The sequence below is a fragment of the Belonocnema kinseyi genome, chromosome 7, assembly GCF_010883055.1.
Source record: "Belonocnema kinseyi isolate 2016_QV_RU_SX_M_011 chromosome 7, B_treatae_v1, whole genome shotgun sequence".
In the NCBI taxonomy this organism is placed as follows: Eukaryota; Metazoa; Arthropoda; class Insecta; order Hymenoptera; family Cynipidae; genus Belonocnema; species Belonocnema kinseyi.
Window position 1 is genome coordinate 106,113,222 of NC_046663.1, and position 18,233 is coordinate 106,131,454.

The 18,233-nt window shown below is 31.2% G+C and overlaps 1 protein-coding gene across 7 annotated transcripts in view; it reads right to left on the reverse strand.

Annotated features, from left to right (window-relative positions):
• The window catches only part of LOC117175989 (mitogen-activated protein kinase-binding protein 1), a 261,034-nt gene that overhangs the window by 165,420 nt on the left and 77,381 nt on the right, over window positions 1-18,233 (reverse strand). For all 7 annotated transcript variants that reach the window (XM_033365905.1, XM_033365902.1, XM_033365904.1 and 4 more), the window contains exon 3: window positions 8,063-8,206. In XM_033365905.1, coding sequence (XP_033221796.1) covers window positions 8,063-8,146 — 84 coding nt within the window. In that variant the 5' untranslated portion in view covers window positions 8,147-8,206. The remainder of the gene's footprint in view (window positions 1-8,062; window positions 8,207-18,233) is intronic.

Below are 18,233 nucleotides of genomic sequence, written 5' to 3' on the forward strand. Positions count from 1 at the left end.
ATGTAACTATTTAAATTCTAAAAACAATTGATTAAATAAAAATGGGATTTGATATTCATAAACCCCCTGTTGAGGCGAATTTTGAAAAATCACTTGAATTGCCCTTTCAAATGCTATTCAACTGAGTGCCTGTAACCATTGGAGTTATAAAACGACCATTATTTAATCATAGTACTGCAGAGGGCGCCTACTACTGGGATTTTTAAAGTTTACTACAGCCGATAAAGAAGATTACCAGTTTTCCACTGACCACCTGTCACTCCATACTTCAATACTCACACAGCTTAGCTTAGCCTTAAAGCAATTTAACTGGCTAATAGCCATAATTTCATACCAGCCATTAGTGTAAATCACTGCTAATCTGTAATTCAGTGGCATTATCAGAAAATATTCAATAACACCTTATCAATTGTTTCTTTTTTTAATTTAAAGCACAAAAGTAAATCGATTCTGAACATAATTTTTTCCGCTGTTATTATTCGATTAAAACATAAGTTGCGATAAAAAATGGGTAAGCCTAAGTAAAACACTGAAAATAAGCTCAATCAAGAGAAAGGACAATAATTTTATAAAATAATAAAAAAATACAATGAATAGAAACATCCTTCAGTAAAGAAAAATATCAGCTCAATCATGACCTGTATCTTATTATTTAAAATTAATCTGAGTATCATGAAAACTAAGAAAAAATTTCGATAAACGTCACTCGGAAAAGAGGTTAAAATAAGGTTGATATCTTCGGGAAACTAGTAAATTTCCCGAAAGGTCATATATAAACAGAATATGCTCTCTGGAAATCGGATTTCAGAAGAATTTATTTCTTGATTTAATTGAAACTGTTAACTTTTATAGGCTTTAATTATTATCGTTACCAGAAGTTTCATGCAGCTCTTTAAAGCATAGTTTACAAAAGATTATACATAGTAAAATATGTAGTAAATGACGTAGTTTGTAACGTGGACTACGTCGTAGATTCCTACATAGTTCAAGACGTCAGAATTTTTAATAAGACGAAGAGTGGTTTTATGAAAATTACTTATGTAGTAAGTGTTGATACAATTTTTTTTTTATATTTTTATATTTTGACTTTTACTTTTTGGAAAAGGGAACTTATTACTCTTGAAATATGTTTTAATCAATATACCATTGCAATTACTTTACATAGTAACTAATTTTTTTTCTTCAAGATGAAAATTCTGTTACCTATGGTCTTTTCCAGAATGATGAATTTAATCCTGAAAGAAAATTTCCTGCCATTTCTCGATTTATTTTTGAGAACTCAAAATTCAAAAATATTCTACAATTAAGCTAAAATTTTCAGGAAATTTCTATACAACTCTCGATAAAATTCTGAATAGGCTACCAAGGAATGTGTTGACTTTCCTAAGTTTTCTTGGAGCGTTTGTTCCCTAAATCTTTTGGACAAATTTATAAAAAAAAATTCTGGAAAATTGTCTAAAAGTTATTTAAAATGCGACTAAAATTTTGAGGAAAACAGAATGATTTTCCTAAGTTCATTCAAAAATTTGACTAAAAAAAATTAACTCTTAGGTTCTCGAGCATTTATCAAAAATTCACTTGCTTTTACCAAAAATTTATCGGTAAAATTCGTGGAAAATTTTCAGGAAATGTCCAAATATTTTCTCAGTAATTGTTGAGTGTTTTCTAGTATAATTCTGCGAACTTTTGCCATAACATTTTTTCAAGAAAATCTTTAAAAAATTGGCCAGAAATTTCCAGACAATTCTTGAGAATCTTCTGAAAGGTTTAGGGTTTAGGCTTCTTGTAATTATCGAAAAAAATTCTTCATAAAACACAAGTATTGGTTGGGGAATTAATGGAGAGTCTCCGGGAATTTTTTCCTTACGATTTACGGCTAATCTGTGTCCAATCAAATCTCAAACGTGTACTGAAACCTTCCGAAGTTTTCTCGATAATTTTTTTTTGAGTTTTTTAGGAAATGAATTAATAGTGAATATATTCATAAAACTGTCGGTATTTTCTATAGTATCCCACAAAAATATCTAGAAACTAAAAAAGTCACAAATATGTCTGCAAGTTTCTTAAATGTATTTTCTTAAAATTTCATTTTGGAAACCAAATAATTGCCTGCACAATTTCTTCAAATTTACATGTTAGGTCATTCAAACATTTTTTTCTGGTCAATTTCACGACAAAAGTCTGAGTAAAATCCCAAAGGAGTCGCAAGAGTTGCCTGACACTATGTCCGGCAAATCGTGGAAAAAGTTCCTCTAAAACTATAGAAAATGTTGAAAAAATGTTTTGGGGTTTCATGCGAATTTTTTGGAATTTTCTTGGTGAACACGATTTTTATGATAAATTAAATTTATTATAATGTTATAGCTATGAAAATTCGATGATATTCATTCATGTTCTATAACTAGCCAAGTTAGATGACACATTAATACACGTAGGGGCCATCCATATACCACGTAGGCACTTTAGGAGGGAAGAAGGGGGGGGGGGGTATGAAAAAATTCCACGTTTTCCACGATGGGGGTCGGGCTAGAATCCACGTGGACACACATTGCCCTAAATCTGTGAAAAATATACTGAAATGAGACAAGGTATATTCTAGGTATACTCGAAATTTTATATTATGCTCGCGCAAAATATATAATTCTTATTTTTATTATAATTTTTTCACGACCTTTTCTTTGAAATTCAAATCATGTTTAAGCTCACGTTCCTCACTAAAATTTTAGATTCTTTTGTTTTCACAGTCAACAGTTCGAAATTCGTTGACTGACTAACAGCTGTTGGTGCATTTGGCAACAATTTATCGTTAAACTGGTCAAAAATTCGAGTGAAAAACATCATTTTAGTACTCTTGAAACCCACAGGGGATAATTGTTTAAAATGCTAAGAACTAATAATAATTTTGACTGGCAGCTTCTCGCTGGTGCCAAAGTAGACTGGCAAGCTGTCAAATATGTCAAAAATTCGCGTGAAAAAACGTCATTTTATTACTATTCAAACCCACGTGGAATGATTGTATACTAAAAACTAACAAGAAGTTTGACTGGCAGTTCCTCAGTGGTGCCAAAGTTGACTGGCTGGCTGTCAAACATGTCAAAAATTCGAGTTAAAAAACGTCCATTTAATACTCTTGAAACCCTTTAGGGGTGATTTTTTAGGTGCAAAGAACTAACAAAAATTTTGAATGACAGCTCCTGAGTGGTGCCAAACTTGACTGACAGGCTTTCAAACTTTTAAAAAAATGACAAGAGGAGAATTAGAACCTTCATTTTATTACTCTTAAAACCCATATGGGATGATTGTTTTGGTGCAAACAACTGACAAGAAGTTTGACTGACAGCTCCTGACTGGTGCTAAAGTTGACTGGCAGGCTGTCAAACATGCCAAAAATTCTAGAGAAGAAACGTCATTTTAGTACTCTTGAAACCCATTGGGAATGATTGTTTGAATACTGAAAACTAGCAAAAAATTTGACTGGCAGCTTCTCGGTGATGTCAAAGTTGACTGACAGACTGTCAAGCATATACAAAATTACAGGATAAAAATTAGAACAGTTATTTTAGTACTCCTGAAACGCATTGGGGATGATTCTTTAGGTGCTAAAAAGTAAGATAATAATTGATTGGCTGTTCCTCAGTCCTGCTAAATTTGACTGGCAGGCTGTCTAGCATGTCGAAAATTCAAGTGGAAAAACGTTATTTTAGTACTCTTTAAACACATTGATGATGATTGTTTAGGTGCAAACAACTAACAAAGAATTTGACTGGCAGCTCCTGAGTAGTGCCAAAGTTGACTGACATTTTAATCAGCAACGGAGTGAAAGTTTTGTCATTTTCATTAACTAAAATTTTCATCACCTAAACAATCATCATCAATGGGTTTCAGAAGTACTAAAATAAAGGTTCTAATTGTGATCCTGTCATTTTTTTATATGTTTGACAGCCTGCCAGTCAAGTTTGGCGCCACTCAAAAGCCGCCATTTAAAATTTTTGTTAATTCTTATCACCAAAAAGTCGTCCCCAATGGGTTTCAAGAGTATTAAAATGACGCTTTTTCACTCGAATTTTTTACATTTTTGACAGCCTGCTAGTCAACTTTGGTACCACTCAGGAGCTGTCATTCAAACTTCTCGTTAGTTTCTAGCATCCAAAAATCATTCCGCGTGGGTATGGAGAGTACTAAAATGACGTTTTTTCACTCGAACTTTCGACGGTTTAACGATAAATTGTTTCAAAATGCACGACCACCTGTTAGCCACTCAACGAATTTCGAACTGTTGACTATGAAAACAAAAGAATCCGAAATTTTATTGAGTACTAAAGGACGTCCATGGAATTGTCGCGAGCTCCCGGACATTTTGAAGACTAATAATATCTATATTTTCATAAAATATGTCCACGTGGACAAAGTACGGGGGGGGGGGTCAAAACTGCACGGCTGTCCACGGGGGGGGGGGTTAAAAGTGGTGGAAAATTGTACACGTGGTATATGGATGGCCCCTTATCTGTCCTGCTTTAAATTAACCACTTAAGGCCCATCCCTGAGGTAGATTTAGGAATGGTTCGCCGAAAAGGACTAGCCTTCATGACGTCAAATCCCATGGGTTCTGCTTCATTATACATGAACATATCCGGTGATCAATGGCAGTGAGCCATTATCACTACGAAAGTCACGTGTGATAAGTGACGCATTCTGCTTTGGTATAAATATAAAATATAATATATATATAAAATATAAATTATAATATCAAGACGCGTGCTCTTCATTACATCGCTTTCCATTTTAATACCTTCAGATTAAAATTAATCACATCAACTGAAAATCATTCTTTAAAAACCATTTTATGATATTTGATTGATAAATGCCAAGCTCTTCGAGAGAAACTCGACCTTTTCATTCTTTGCTTTAAACAAAATTTCTTACAGACCTTCTTTGAACGCCATTTTTTATACTGAAGAAAATTCTATCCATTCTTTAGTAGATGTACTTTTATGAGTGACGAAAGCACAGAAGGTAAGGGGGCGGGCAGCGCCAACCGATGGGGCACAAGTGACTTTTCTTAAATCATCGCTATTTTAAAAAAATTTTGTTCTACTTTGCATTAAATAAATCTATTTGATTATCGATATAGTGTTACTTACTAAAATCTTGAAAATTTACGTTGTAAAAGAAAAATTATACAGAAATTAGTTTTACCATGAAGGAATGGAAGATTCGCTGACAGAAGTATAAAGTTTTCAACTTTATAGTAACAATACTTACAGTATAAAAATTTGATGTTTTGACAGATAAAACAATATGACACAATGTTATTATATTAATTAGACACCATTCAAGTCCAAAAAATATCAAATCTCATAAATAATTGAGGCCTGGCCATGGGGACAGGCCCGACGACACTATTGAATATTATTATCCTTAATCTGGTCGGTATGCAGGTTTCTTGTATTGTTACGGTAGAAACCACGCGTAAAGTCCGTTTCTAGTGAAATGTCAACGAATAAGAGGTTATATTACAGATGTCTCTATTTTTATTCAAAATAACTTATTTTTCTTCCTGAATATCTTTAAAGGTAATTTTTCCAGTACATGAAATATGACAGAAGCCAACCATCATATTTTGCAATCTTTAGATGTTTTAATTTTCATAAAAATCTGCGGTCGTCTTTGCCCTTCGGTTGGGGAAAAACCGACGAAATACAGCTCGTTACAAATGATTAAATTACCAAATCATTGTTTTGTTACTTACAATAATACACTGTAAAAAATGTATTGAATTTTACATCTCTGGTGGATGTAAATAAAAGGACCCTCGTGTATCGGAGTAACTTTACGAATCTGTTGTCATATTCCAATTCGGCCGATAATTTTACACTCGAAAATGTAAAATTCATTATGTGAAAGAATAAAATAGAATAAAATTTATCAGGGCAACAGGTTTCGAACACTCGAAGCACAAACTTCGTAGAATTTCATAGAGATTGAAGGAACACAAGCCGGACACGTTACCACTCACCTAAAACACATAAGATACTATGGGTATTTTTTTGATTTTTAAATATTCCGTAACAAAAATATGAAATATACGTTTTTAATAACCACAATTTTTCCGTTCCAATAGCAGAAAATGTAAAAGGCAAAATAGGAATAGCTCAAATTCGGTCTATTTTTGTGTGAAAGCTGTCAAAAAAGTTGAACATAGCTGTCAATTTCCTCACATTAAGAATAAAAGTGCTCCAAAATTGAAAAATGAAGGCATCGATAAACAACGAAGACGAGAGATGCTTTCGTATTCAAATATTATATGATTAATTATTGTAAATTTTAAATTAATTATAAATCAAAAATTTTACAGTTTCCGCCAGGGTAAAATTAAAGATCTTTGGTAAAATTAAAAATCTCGATGTAATTTTCAATCACAGGAAAGTGATTTTACCGACGCATGGTATTTTTACACGCTGCGACTGAATTTTTCCTTCTGAATGTAAAGTCCGTACGAGAGAATATGTAATTTTATTTTTATCGAGTGTGTAATATTACACTGCTGTTCGAGGGTTCTTTTATTTACATCGATAGAGGATGTAATTTCACATACTTTTGTAAAATCACACAGTGAAGTGTGTGATATTTACAATGATACAATATATAATTTTCCGAAACTTTGTAATTTTACACAAATCTTTTTTACAATGTATGATATACAAAAATGTAGAACTCAAAATGAGAAAAAATGGATCAATTCCACATCTTATTAACTTAAAAAAAATCATCGACTGTTAACTTGGCGGCCCCCCCCCCCCTTACCGTAAATATTATTATTTTTCTTCAGGTATTACGTGCTCCTCCTAATTCACCTGAATGTTAAAAATACCAAATTTCACAAACTTTAAACCAATAAAGATTTTAAGAAGGAAACCGTTCTTCTTCCAATTAAAACAAATTAAATACAGAATATTTTCTCCCCTTTCTCTTAAAGTTAGAATAGTGAGATTCAAATGTTTTTTGCATAAATAGATTCTTTCAAATTCAATTTTTATTTTAATTTTAAGTCATTTTAATTTAATAATTGTTTAATTGTTATTTATCATTAAAAATGTAATACTTTCACTTACAAATTACAATTTTTTTAAATTGAACCATTAAAATTTGCAACGTTGAAAGTTCACATATAACACTCTGAAATTTGAACGATTTCAGGCTATTCCAAACATTTCAATTTTAAGTTGTTCAGCTTAGAATATTTATATTAGAATTACTGACTTTAAATGAACAGTCAAATCTTTGTAAATATTGAAAAATGTTTCTATTATTTTAATTACAAAATTCCAAATTGAATGAGTTCAACTAACTAAGACTATCTAATTAAAACAGTTCCATTTTCAACGTTAAAACCCGTAAATTGATTCATTTTGAACAGGCTCAGAATTCTCTTGTGAAATCGATTATTGCTCAATTTTCAACACTCGGACTTCAGTTCAGATTTTAGAATCATTAATTGATTAAAATTTACAGCTGCGCCACTTAAAACGGTTTTTATAAAAACATTTTTAACGCAAACGCTTTTAATGCTATTTGTTTAAGACTGCATTTTAAAATTCTTTGAATTGGAAATTTATGCTAAAAAATGATGACCATAAATGGAAAAGTTTTGAAAGTTATGGATTTTAGAATTACCATTGTAAATTGAATGATTTCATAATAAAACATTTAACAATTGATCTTATCATCGAAAAAATGTTAATATCGAAATTATTTTAAATTGCATTATATCGTGTTATATCGCAAGTGATTCAATATATTATACTTCTAAAAATTTGTAAAATTCCCGGTTAAAACAAAAATTCACTGTCATATCCTGTTCTCAAAAAATTGCGAGTCATTTCACGATTTTTGATTTAGTGGCCACCCTGTGTTGACTCTCTAAATTCTAGAAAGTAAAACTAAACCACACGTAAATGGTACACGTGCAGGGTCAAGGGTGAGGAAGGAAGATTCGAACTAGGGTAGTATCTATAATCTATACGAGGATACTGCAATTCAAGAAATAGTTTCATTTACTCACCCTATCTTGAATCCTTACGTTTTCCTGGCCTCTTTTCAGACTAGGAGCCCGCAATACTTTACTTGTTAGAGGTGGTTCCATCATGGTGGCTAGCCTTGTCAGGATTTCATCCTCAGCGAGGAAGAACTACACTTATTTCATTGTCTGTAACCAATTTTTTGTTATTTTAATCAGTAATTTAATCTGAAAGGATAAGTTAAATATTATTAAACATCAGAACGAATGTGAATACATTATTTTAAACATTTGTGTATCAAAGTATAGAAAAATTCTTATCAGTAAAAATTCGAATTTTTTCAATTTTCTTCAATACTCATTGTGCATCATTCATTCAATGATGTCAATGTCGCATTATGACAGGACACGAACCCATCTGCACATAACGTTCATTACAACATCAGTATAATTAACTCAATAACTGCATCGTTCAACCATGATAAAAAGGTACAATGAGCTGAATTATTGTTTATTATCAGACTACTGTGATCAAATTCGCACAGAAGGCATAATTTAAAACCTTTATTGAGAAAAGAAGTTAAATATGAAAATACTAAATAGAATACATAATAACAAGAGAAGAAATGAAAAGTAGTGGAAATTTTGATTAGTTCAGATCTGGTTTTGTATTTCGAAATCAAAAATGATTTATTTAGTAAAAAAAAAGTGTCTCACCACTTATTACTCAAGATATATGAAATCCAGACTTCTCTGGAGTGTTACAATATAAACTCGAGTGAATACGCGAAACCACTGGAAATTTCTCTCTATACTTTAGTGTTGATTTATGGTAAAATTCAGGAAATCGAATGAAAGTAAGAGCGACTTCTCTCGTGGGAGACTGAATCAGAGGTGAATCCTAGGTGGAACTTTCAGAAAGGGGTAACGGTATGGGTACTAACGGAAGATAACAACGCGTAAGTACATAGTTGTTAACAGATTTTGAGATATAATCTTCTACGAAATTTTTTAATATTCTTCAATTTTGATAATAATATTTCCACATTTTTCCATTCTAAATTCTATCTCTTTATTAAGGACATGTGACACACTCAGATCCCTATATTACCGATCTCACTTTTTCAGTTCACTTAATTTTTTTTTTAACTTTAGAACTTTTTTTGTAAATAAAATGTCGGACTGAAACTTTGCAAAATGTATCAGAATACCATAAAGTACGTTTATGTACTTTATTTGAGTCGGAATTTCCATAAAAATTACTTTCAAAGAAATTAAGTGAAACCATTTTTGGACATAACCTCGAAATTTTTTTAACCTAAGAACTTTTCTTATATTTAAAATATCTGTGACGTGTACAAAACATACATAAACGTAACTTACTGTCGACTCTTGCATTTCTCAAGTTTGAGGCCGAAATTTCACATATAAAAAAAGTTCTTCGTTTCAAAAAATTTCAAGGTATAAAGAAAATATGTCAAAAAACGGTCCCAGTTTTAATTTCTTTGCAAATTATTTTATAGCGAAATTTCTACTCAAATGAAGTACACAAACGCAGTTTATGCTCTTCTGATACATTTTCCAAAGTTTCAGTCCGATATTTTATTACCAACAAAAATTTCTTAAGTTCAAAGAAAACTCAGTAAACTGAAAAAGTGAGGTCGGTAATATAGGTATTTGAGTGTGTCACATGTCCTTAAATTATAGTTATAGATCGAACATCTGAAACAGGCGGATGCCATGGATCTTCAGTAAGTTATTATACACAGAGAAAAATATATAATTCCTTTTCTGAAAGTGGATTTTAAAATTTGGGACAACAATCTATAGGTATTAAGCCGTACTATTTAGATGGTAATTTTTTAAATCCTGGATTTCAAAACTTAATATCCAGATTTTATTACAGAATATCTATACATGGCTGCCCCAAATCTTAAAATCCCAGATCTTATAATCGGTATAATTTACTTTTTTCACTATATATTTATATTCATTTTGTTTACTGTTTATGTTTATAGAGGATGTTACTAGAAGACCGTGTGAATGAAATAACAAAAGCTCCTAACTCTATGGTCTCAAGCCACCAAAACATCGGTAACAACAAAATCATCGCCAGAAGAGGTATCAATTCAAAAATCGAAACGACGCGATTTTGAAGAACATTTTTAAATAAAGAAAAATTGTATTGGGACCAGATAGGCTACCTAGAACCTTTTGTTAGTCAATGTTTATATTCTAAAAAACGATAGAAATTTCGCAGAAAAAAAAAGAATTTTTTAGTTAAAAGGACTTTAATTTAATTATTAAACAAAAGAAAATTACATGAAGTTGCCCGGGAAACCCCTGAAGTAAGACTTACAAAAATAAGATCTAGCAAAAGTAAGCCCAGCTTTCTTCTGTGTTCCAGTATATTTAACAAGATTTCATATCTTTCAAGAACCATCGTACAAAATTCTACTCCAGAACGTTCCAAAATCAACCAAAATATTCTAGAAAATTCCACAACGATTCAGAATATTCTAAAAAAAGACATACAATTTTTGGAGAACTGCAAAATATTTCATATTGACGCGAAGAAAAATGAATGTTTACCTGTAACATTTATATATTAAGGCTAATATATTTAACTATAAGACACCAATCTAAATGATTTAATATTGGTATCTGTAGATGGTAAAAAGTAATACGTCGCGACTGTAAATATTTGAAGAGTTTACCTATTCATAATCATTTAAGAAACTAGTTCATAACTTGTTTATAAATTTATTAAACTTGAACACTGAGAAAAATGGATTATACGAAGTGGATATTACAAGTTACAAGTTCCGTAACGAAAAGTATTATATCGCGTATAATCTATAATATTTTCCTAATATATGAAGATATTACCAAACATAATCTCGAGATGTTAAATACTTATAATCTTCAGACATTCATTCGTAACATCTGGAGATTATAAAACATGCAGGCATGCGCGCGTATTCATTTTGTCTCTGCGTCCTGCTCCATGCGTTCTATGCTTCGCAAATTATGTATATATTATTCAGGAAATAATACAAAGTGTGACCAAAAATTCAACGATTAGAACCAGTCTATATTTTAAAAAATCAATCAATTTCAAGAGTTGATGAAATACTTTCGGTTTGCCCAGACACTTCAGTAAATAAAGTAACCTCAAAATCGCTGACCAGATTTTTTGCATTTGAAAATCAAAAAGAACACTGAATAGAGCAATGTGTCAAACGGTACTTGCGTAATTGTTTAAGAAGTTTGAATTACTTGTTGCCGTTTAAATTTTAATTTATTTTCTCCGTCACACACGAAACAATAATGTTTTTTAGATTTTTTGAACTCTGGGAATTTTAATATTTTAGGTTGGTAGATTTAATAATACCTTGGATCATAGTTCGTAATATCCTGGATATTATATTTTAGGATCTTGGATTATTGATTTTAATATCTTGGAATCTTGAATTATGGATTCTAATATCTTAGATTATAGGCTTTAATATATTCAGATTGTAAATTTAAAAATCTCCTGTTTCAATTTATAATCCAAGAATTTTTCCTGTATTATCTATTCTCTGATATCTGTATATTTTAGTTCGTATAATCTGGATCGCAGTCCTATTGTTAATAGTACAAGATTATACCTGATAACATATTTTTAATTACTGGGTATAATCCATTTTTCTCAGTGAATGTTCGTACATAGACGAAAAGCAAACAAAGGGTATAGAAATATCGATCCGTGCTACGTAAACACCAAAAGCAAATTTTCAAATATCTATATTAAAATTTATTCGAATAGAAACAATAGTTAGAAAGCACTTTATAAGTCTTTCTAATTAACATTCCTTCTCTTCATTTATATATCAAAATGAATGGTAAAATAATGATAATGAAGTTAAATAAATATTGTTTTTTGAGATTGAGATAAATCTTTCTTCGACTCAATTAAACGATTTTCCGGGTGCAGGATACGTGTACTAAGACCTAAGTGCAATGTGTCATGTTAGGAGGATAGCCTTTTTTGATCGGATTAGCGATACTTGTTCCTCAGTGAAGTGCCAAGAATCCTCGTTGCTCGAATTTCGACCACTTGGCTTATTGCCAAAGCTACCTCACCAATTCACCATGCTAACATCACGTATCACATCGTTTGGTGTATTAATGGGCGAACCCCATCAACAGCCCGTAAGGACGCGTAACGATCCTTTGCCCGAGTACGAATTACACTCTACTCGCGATTTAGCAGCCTATAAATTATAAGTCGTTGACGTACTCTACCAGAATATGGCAAGAATGCTACTGAAACGTGATCGGTAATTGGCCGATTCTATACTTAACGTGTTTACGGGTCCTGGCTTCCGTGTTCAGAAATTCACATTTATAACTTTCGCATAGAAATTCAATTTTCGTTTCATTAAACACAGTTTTCAAAATTGGGCACCCAAAAGTCATGAACAAAAGCTTTACTTTCTAAAAAATAGTAGGTACCTTGGGATGGTACAGTAGTGAAAATATGTTCTGATTTAATTCAGTTTAGCCACTGAAGCAGGAAAAATTTCCTAATCCTGTCTCGATTTTACACACACTGTAAATACCAGTTGATTAATTTGATAATAAAATTGAAATAAAATAATATGCAACGCTTTTATACAGATTTCGGGTGTTTTATTTGATCAGCAAATTCGTAGCAGAATGGTTCGATTCTTAAGATCAATTGCCTGTAATGAATTTCAATGATATTGAAATTTCAAAATTAATCTTTCGAAGAAATTTTCGACTTTTTTTTAACGAAAAATCATGAAGTTTCCACGAAAATTTGAACTGTACACATATCCGAAGAAACACTTTTCGAAAGTAAAAAGTAATATTTGCCATAACCATAGAGATTATTTTATAGCCCAATATATTTAAATTGACATTTTTATTTCGCCTTGTAATGACAAATTTTCTAAAACTATAATTTTTGGTTCTAAAAAGTTGTAAATATTCCAAAGTGAGGTCGAAACAGATAGACATAGTTTATAAACACTTTTAGAAAAAAATTATTTTATAAAGTTGAATATTCACTTTCTTGGTTGAAAATTAGGTTTTTAAACTGAAAATTTTACTTTTTCAGTTGAAGATTCATTATTAGGTTTCACATTAAACAAATTCTTAAAAATGTTAAAACTTAAATTCAGAAATGTAATTGGATTCAGAGATAAACTAAAATTCAGCAATAATGGGTCTGAATTCAAAGTCAATATCTGAATTTCAGAATCATATAGTACGTTTTCTTCAATTAACGTGACCTTTAATTTCATTTAAGATACATTTTTGCTTCATTTACGTTCATGTCTGAATTAAGGTAAATTTCAGAATTTAAGGTATAAATTTTAAAACTATTCTTTTTTACTACAATATTAATTCTTTTTGGTTCAAATTCAACTATTATGTTGTTTAAAGTTCGCTTTTTTTGGATAGAAAATTCAATAATTTTGGTTGAAAATTAACTTTATTGTTGAAAATTCATATTCGGAAAATGAAAATGTAATATTTCCTTGAAAATTCCACTAATTTGTCTAAAGTTGAATTCCACTGATAAAAAAATTCATCTCTTTCGTTGAAAATTTAACTATTTTGTTGAAAGTTCGCTTTTACTGGTTAAAAAATAATTTTTTAAACTGGAATTAAACTATTCTAAAATTCATTTTTACCTGAAAGTGAATCTTTTTTTGGTTGAAAATTGAGATTTTTATATGGAAATTTCACTGTGCTGCCATGCAGATTTATAGCCCAATATAGGAAAATTTAAATTTTTCTTCCACCCTGGAGTACAAAATTTTCTAAAACATTCTTTGTTTTATAAATATGATGCGTCGGTATATATACGACTAGAAGTAAAAAGTATAACAAGTACCAGTCGACAGATATGAAGTCTTTTTGATCAAACTCAGGCCAAATTGAACAATTTGAAATTAACTGTGTTCAAAAGCGTACGATTTCAAACAAACAAACTCGTTCAATTTCACATTATTTGATATGATATCAAGTTACAGTTAAAGTGATCGTAAATAGGTTTTTATACTAAAACTAAGAATTACCAAACTTCTAAGTAAAAAATAAATGAATTCTCCAGCATTTCCCGGCCTTGAGAAATACTAGCTTTTTTAAATTCTGGGGCTTTTTTAATTTAAATTAAGCTCCAAAGAAAAGGCTCGCAAACTTGAAAACATTTTATTAAAACTTTTAGTTTTACAACAATTTCAGAGAGTACTCGATTTTATAGCCCTTTTATATTTATATAATATTTATCGACTTTGAAGGATTATCACATTTAACGAGCGTTCCAGGTAGGTATGGTCCAGCCAACATGAATTACAAATACTTTTTCCAATCGTTTTTCCCAATTTGGAATTCAAATCAAAACCGAATCAAATTTCAGCATCCAACAGTGCAACTTGCAACACATACGACCTTCGACTCAACGTCTCTAATTTCGATCACCCAGGATTCGAAGGTAACGTTCCTCTTACCAAATGGTGCATCACTAAAGAGTCTGTTGTCTATTTTATGCTATTCTATTCGAAGAAGGCAGGTCGTCGTTCTGAATTATTCTATAAGGAGAGGCAGTTACTCGATTCACCAAGCCAAATAATAGCTGCCTATCAATTCAAATTCCCATTGGACATATATCTATCAACGTATAAATATACATCTTACCTCCAATCCTTCTGTACAATGTTAATCTTGAATACAACTATGGAGCGTGTTGCGTCTTAAAAAATAGTAAAAAAATAGTAAAATTTCTAACTGAACAGCAAGGAACTCCTGACAGTTTAACGGAATTAACCAATGGTGCGGTTCGATTATAACATTCTTTTACAATATAAGCTATATTGTTTTCGCTCTACGGTTACCTGATCAAAGCAATTAATGCTGCAAAGAAATTATGCAGTAGAATTGTTAAGCCACTTTGAAGACGATTTTTTCACTTTTTTAAATTTCTGTGATTGATTTAAAATTCTTGAGGATTCCTAGTGGTTGAATTATTAAAATTCCGGGAAAAGCACAACAGTTAAATATACACTGAGAAGATTTAAAACTGCTCCGAATATTAATTAAAACCGTATATGAACGTTTTAAAATAATTGCATTTTTTAAAGCTTTCGAATTTTTATTTGTATTTGAAACGATATTTCTACATAAAATGGTATTGAGAAAATCAATTTCGTTCACTTAGGCATTCAGAACTCCATGCATACATCGAAAGTTCATTTTTCTGCACTTTGTTATTAAAAATATTGCTAAATTGAAAAGTTTCAGATTGGAAAAATTTAAATTCAATAGTTTAAAGCAAAACAGCAAAGAATTTGCCATTTAAAAAATACGTAATGCTTTAGCCCATTTTGGTCATTGGGGGTCCCAAGGACCCCACACAAACTTTACGGCAAAGTTCCATCAATGTGGAATTTCAAAATGGAACCTGTGGGCCCATTTGTTGTTTTTTGAAGGTACTAAACCAAGTTTCAAAGGGTTTTAAAGTTCGACGTTGCTCCAGTCCAATCAATGCCTGTAGGCATTGATTAGTGCGGAAGTTTTTTTTGTGGGGGGGGGGGGGGCCAAAGGACCCAATGTGACCATAGCGCCACAAAATTAAAAAAATGATAAATTAAAAAATTAATTTTTTTCGTTGTATTTTGAAATTTCAATAATATTGCATGTGCACCTATATTGAATTGCCGATGAAAAAGGTGTCTGCTCTGCAAGAGAAACAAGCATAAAAAAATAAAAACCTAATGTAAACCTGGTATTCGACCTATGTGCGATGAGCATCACATGTCAATTTGCACTGACTGCGGTCTCGGAGACGAATAAGAAACATTTTTATACTGTAAAATAAGATTTTTTTACTTTTTTATTAGAATAAACCTCGCTATAAAAATAATCTTTCTTAAAAATATACTATTTTGAGAGTAGAACCCTGAACGTGTTTTACTTTATCTAACAAATTTTTATTTATTATTAATTTTTTAATGAAACAAGTCAAATTTTGCAATTTTTTCCTCACGTTTTTTCAACATCAAGAATTTTAAATAAAGAATACAAAATTATTGAATTGCAAAGAAGAGACCTTAAACGAAAGTCTCGCGTAAGGATCAAGTCAATTAGTCAAAAAGAGGGGAAATAGCAACCATTTTTCTACGACTGGGTCCATTGGACCCCTGTAATAAAAAAAAAACCTCAGTTTTCTCTAGTTCCCCGGTCCAAAATTGATAAAAATATGGGAACAGCCAAATAAGAAAACTTCTAATATGAAGACCCGAAATGGAAGTTTTCGAAATAAAAGAAATGTTAATCTTCATATAATACTAATGATAATAATAAAAAATTCTAAATGTCGATAAAAATTTAGCCATTTATAAAAATCTATATAGTGACCCTCATTTCGTATAGATAAGTCAAATTCGCTATCTCTTATTTATGGGCTATCTACGTTCTGACAAGGCATTTAAAAGCAAAACGGTAGCTCATGTTGTAAACAGTATGATATGAGAGTCCTAAGTTAGGATTAATTTATCACGATTTATTAAAGAATAACTTTATTTGTGCATTTCGCGGATATGATTACACAATCAATTATCTTCTAGAGATATTTAAGGTTGCAATTAAATCTTTCTGCAGCTATCTTTTTTGTAGTTCGAGTCGTATTATTATGATTTCTTTGTAAATTATTTGTAATAAAACTATTGAATATCAATTGATACAGCAAAGAATACATTCTTTTAAAGGGGCTTTTATTTTTAAATGAACTGAATTTACTGTTTTAAGAATAGTAAGAAAATTGCGCGACTGTTGGTTCTCGTGCTTCGCGCTCGATAATATGTTTATCTCGCGCTTCGCGCTAGATAATGTATTTAGCTCACGCTACGCGCTCGGTCTTTGTATATACCCCGATCTTGTGCACAGACTTTTTAAAGATAAAGGTCAAAGCATCGAGAACAGTATTTTGGTGATTGTGAATTCTCTTTTTTTTAAGCTTCTTCGGCTTTAAAGAACACATTCTCATCATGTACCTGGTGCTTCGCACTGGAGTTTGTCCCTCAAATTGTATATCATTTCCATAAATATTTGTTATTACAATTCATAACATGCATTGGCATTAAAACACACGTAGTTTCATTGTCTTATTAAAAAAATGCTAATTTCCAATTTTATTTTTGCAATTTAAACTTTACACATAGGGTCTACGAAGCAGCCTTACTGTTTTTTAACTTCTAAACTATATCTCTAACCTCAGTGACACAGTAGTAGTTTCAACCGAGAGTCATAGCTGGTTGGTGTTTTATGCTGAGAAGGTCACACATTATTTTTTTATTCTGTCAAAATTTAAATTTTCGACTTTTCAAGAAAATTCAGAAAGTTGTTATGATAATATTGTCGGGCATTCATAAAGCAACATTTTGCTTCTCTTGACTTTGTTTCATATCGTGCGTTATTTGGCTTAAAATGTTCATTTTCGTGTGTTTTTTGTGAATTTTGTAAATAATATAACTCTGGTAATTTAAGGTTTTATAAAAAAAAGTAATACGGATAAACTGTTCGTCTTTTAGAATAATATGAAATGCGCACAGAGAATTTTTAAATCTTGAACAAAGTGGCTTCAAAAATATTCAAAATGTGCTCACTTCTTGAATTTTTATTAAAAATGGCTGGCTAACGAATTTGATCTTCATTTTAAGATACTAAAAGAGTGTACCAAAGGACAATCAAATCTGTCAAATCTTTTGAAAGTAATCGTGCTAACAACTAAAAATCTACAAACGCACTAACGAAAGCAACAGACACATTCGTAAAAACCTGTTTTTCAGAGTCAGGGTGTCTCAAAACGTGGACATTTAACAAAAACTGGGGGGGGGGGGGCAATTTTGCACAAATATAATACCTTCTCTGATGAGAATGTAATAAAATTCAAATGTTTTTTCCAGGCTCAGGGAAACCAATCACGTTGAAGATGAATGAGATGATACAGAAGTCTCCGCAATTAAGAAATAAAAATAACGGGGAGGAAAATACGTCTTTCTTACGCACTGATAATTTCCTGTCATGCCAGCGGTATATACTACCAGGTGTATACATATGAAACCGGTATTGCCATTTAGTGGCCAGTAGGCACACTTGTAGGCACTGTCGGAACTTACCATTTGTGCTAATTGGCGTATTG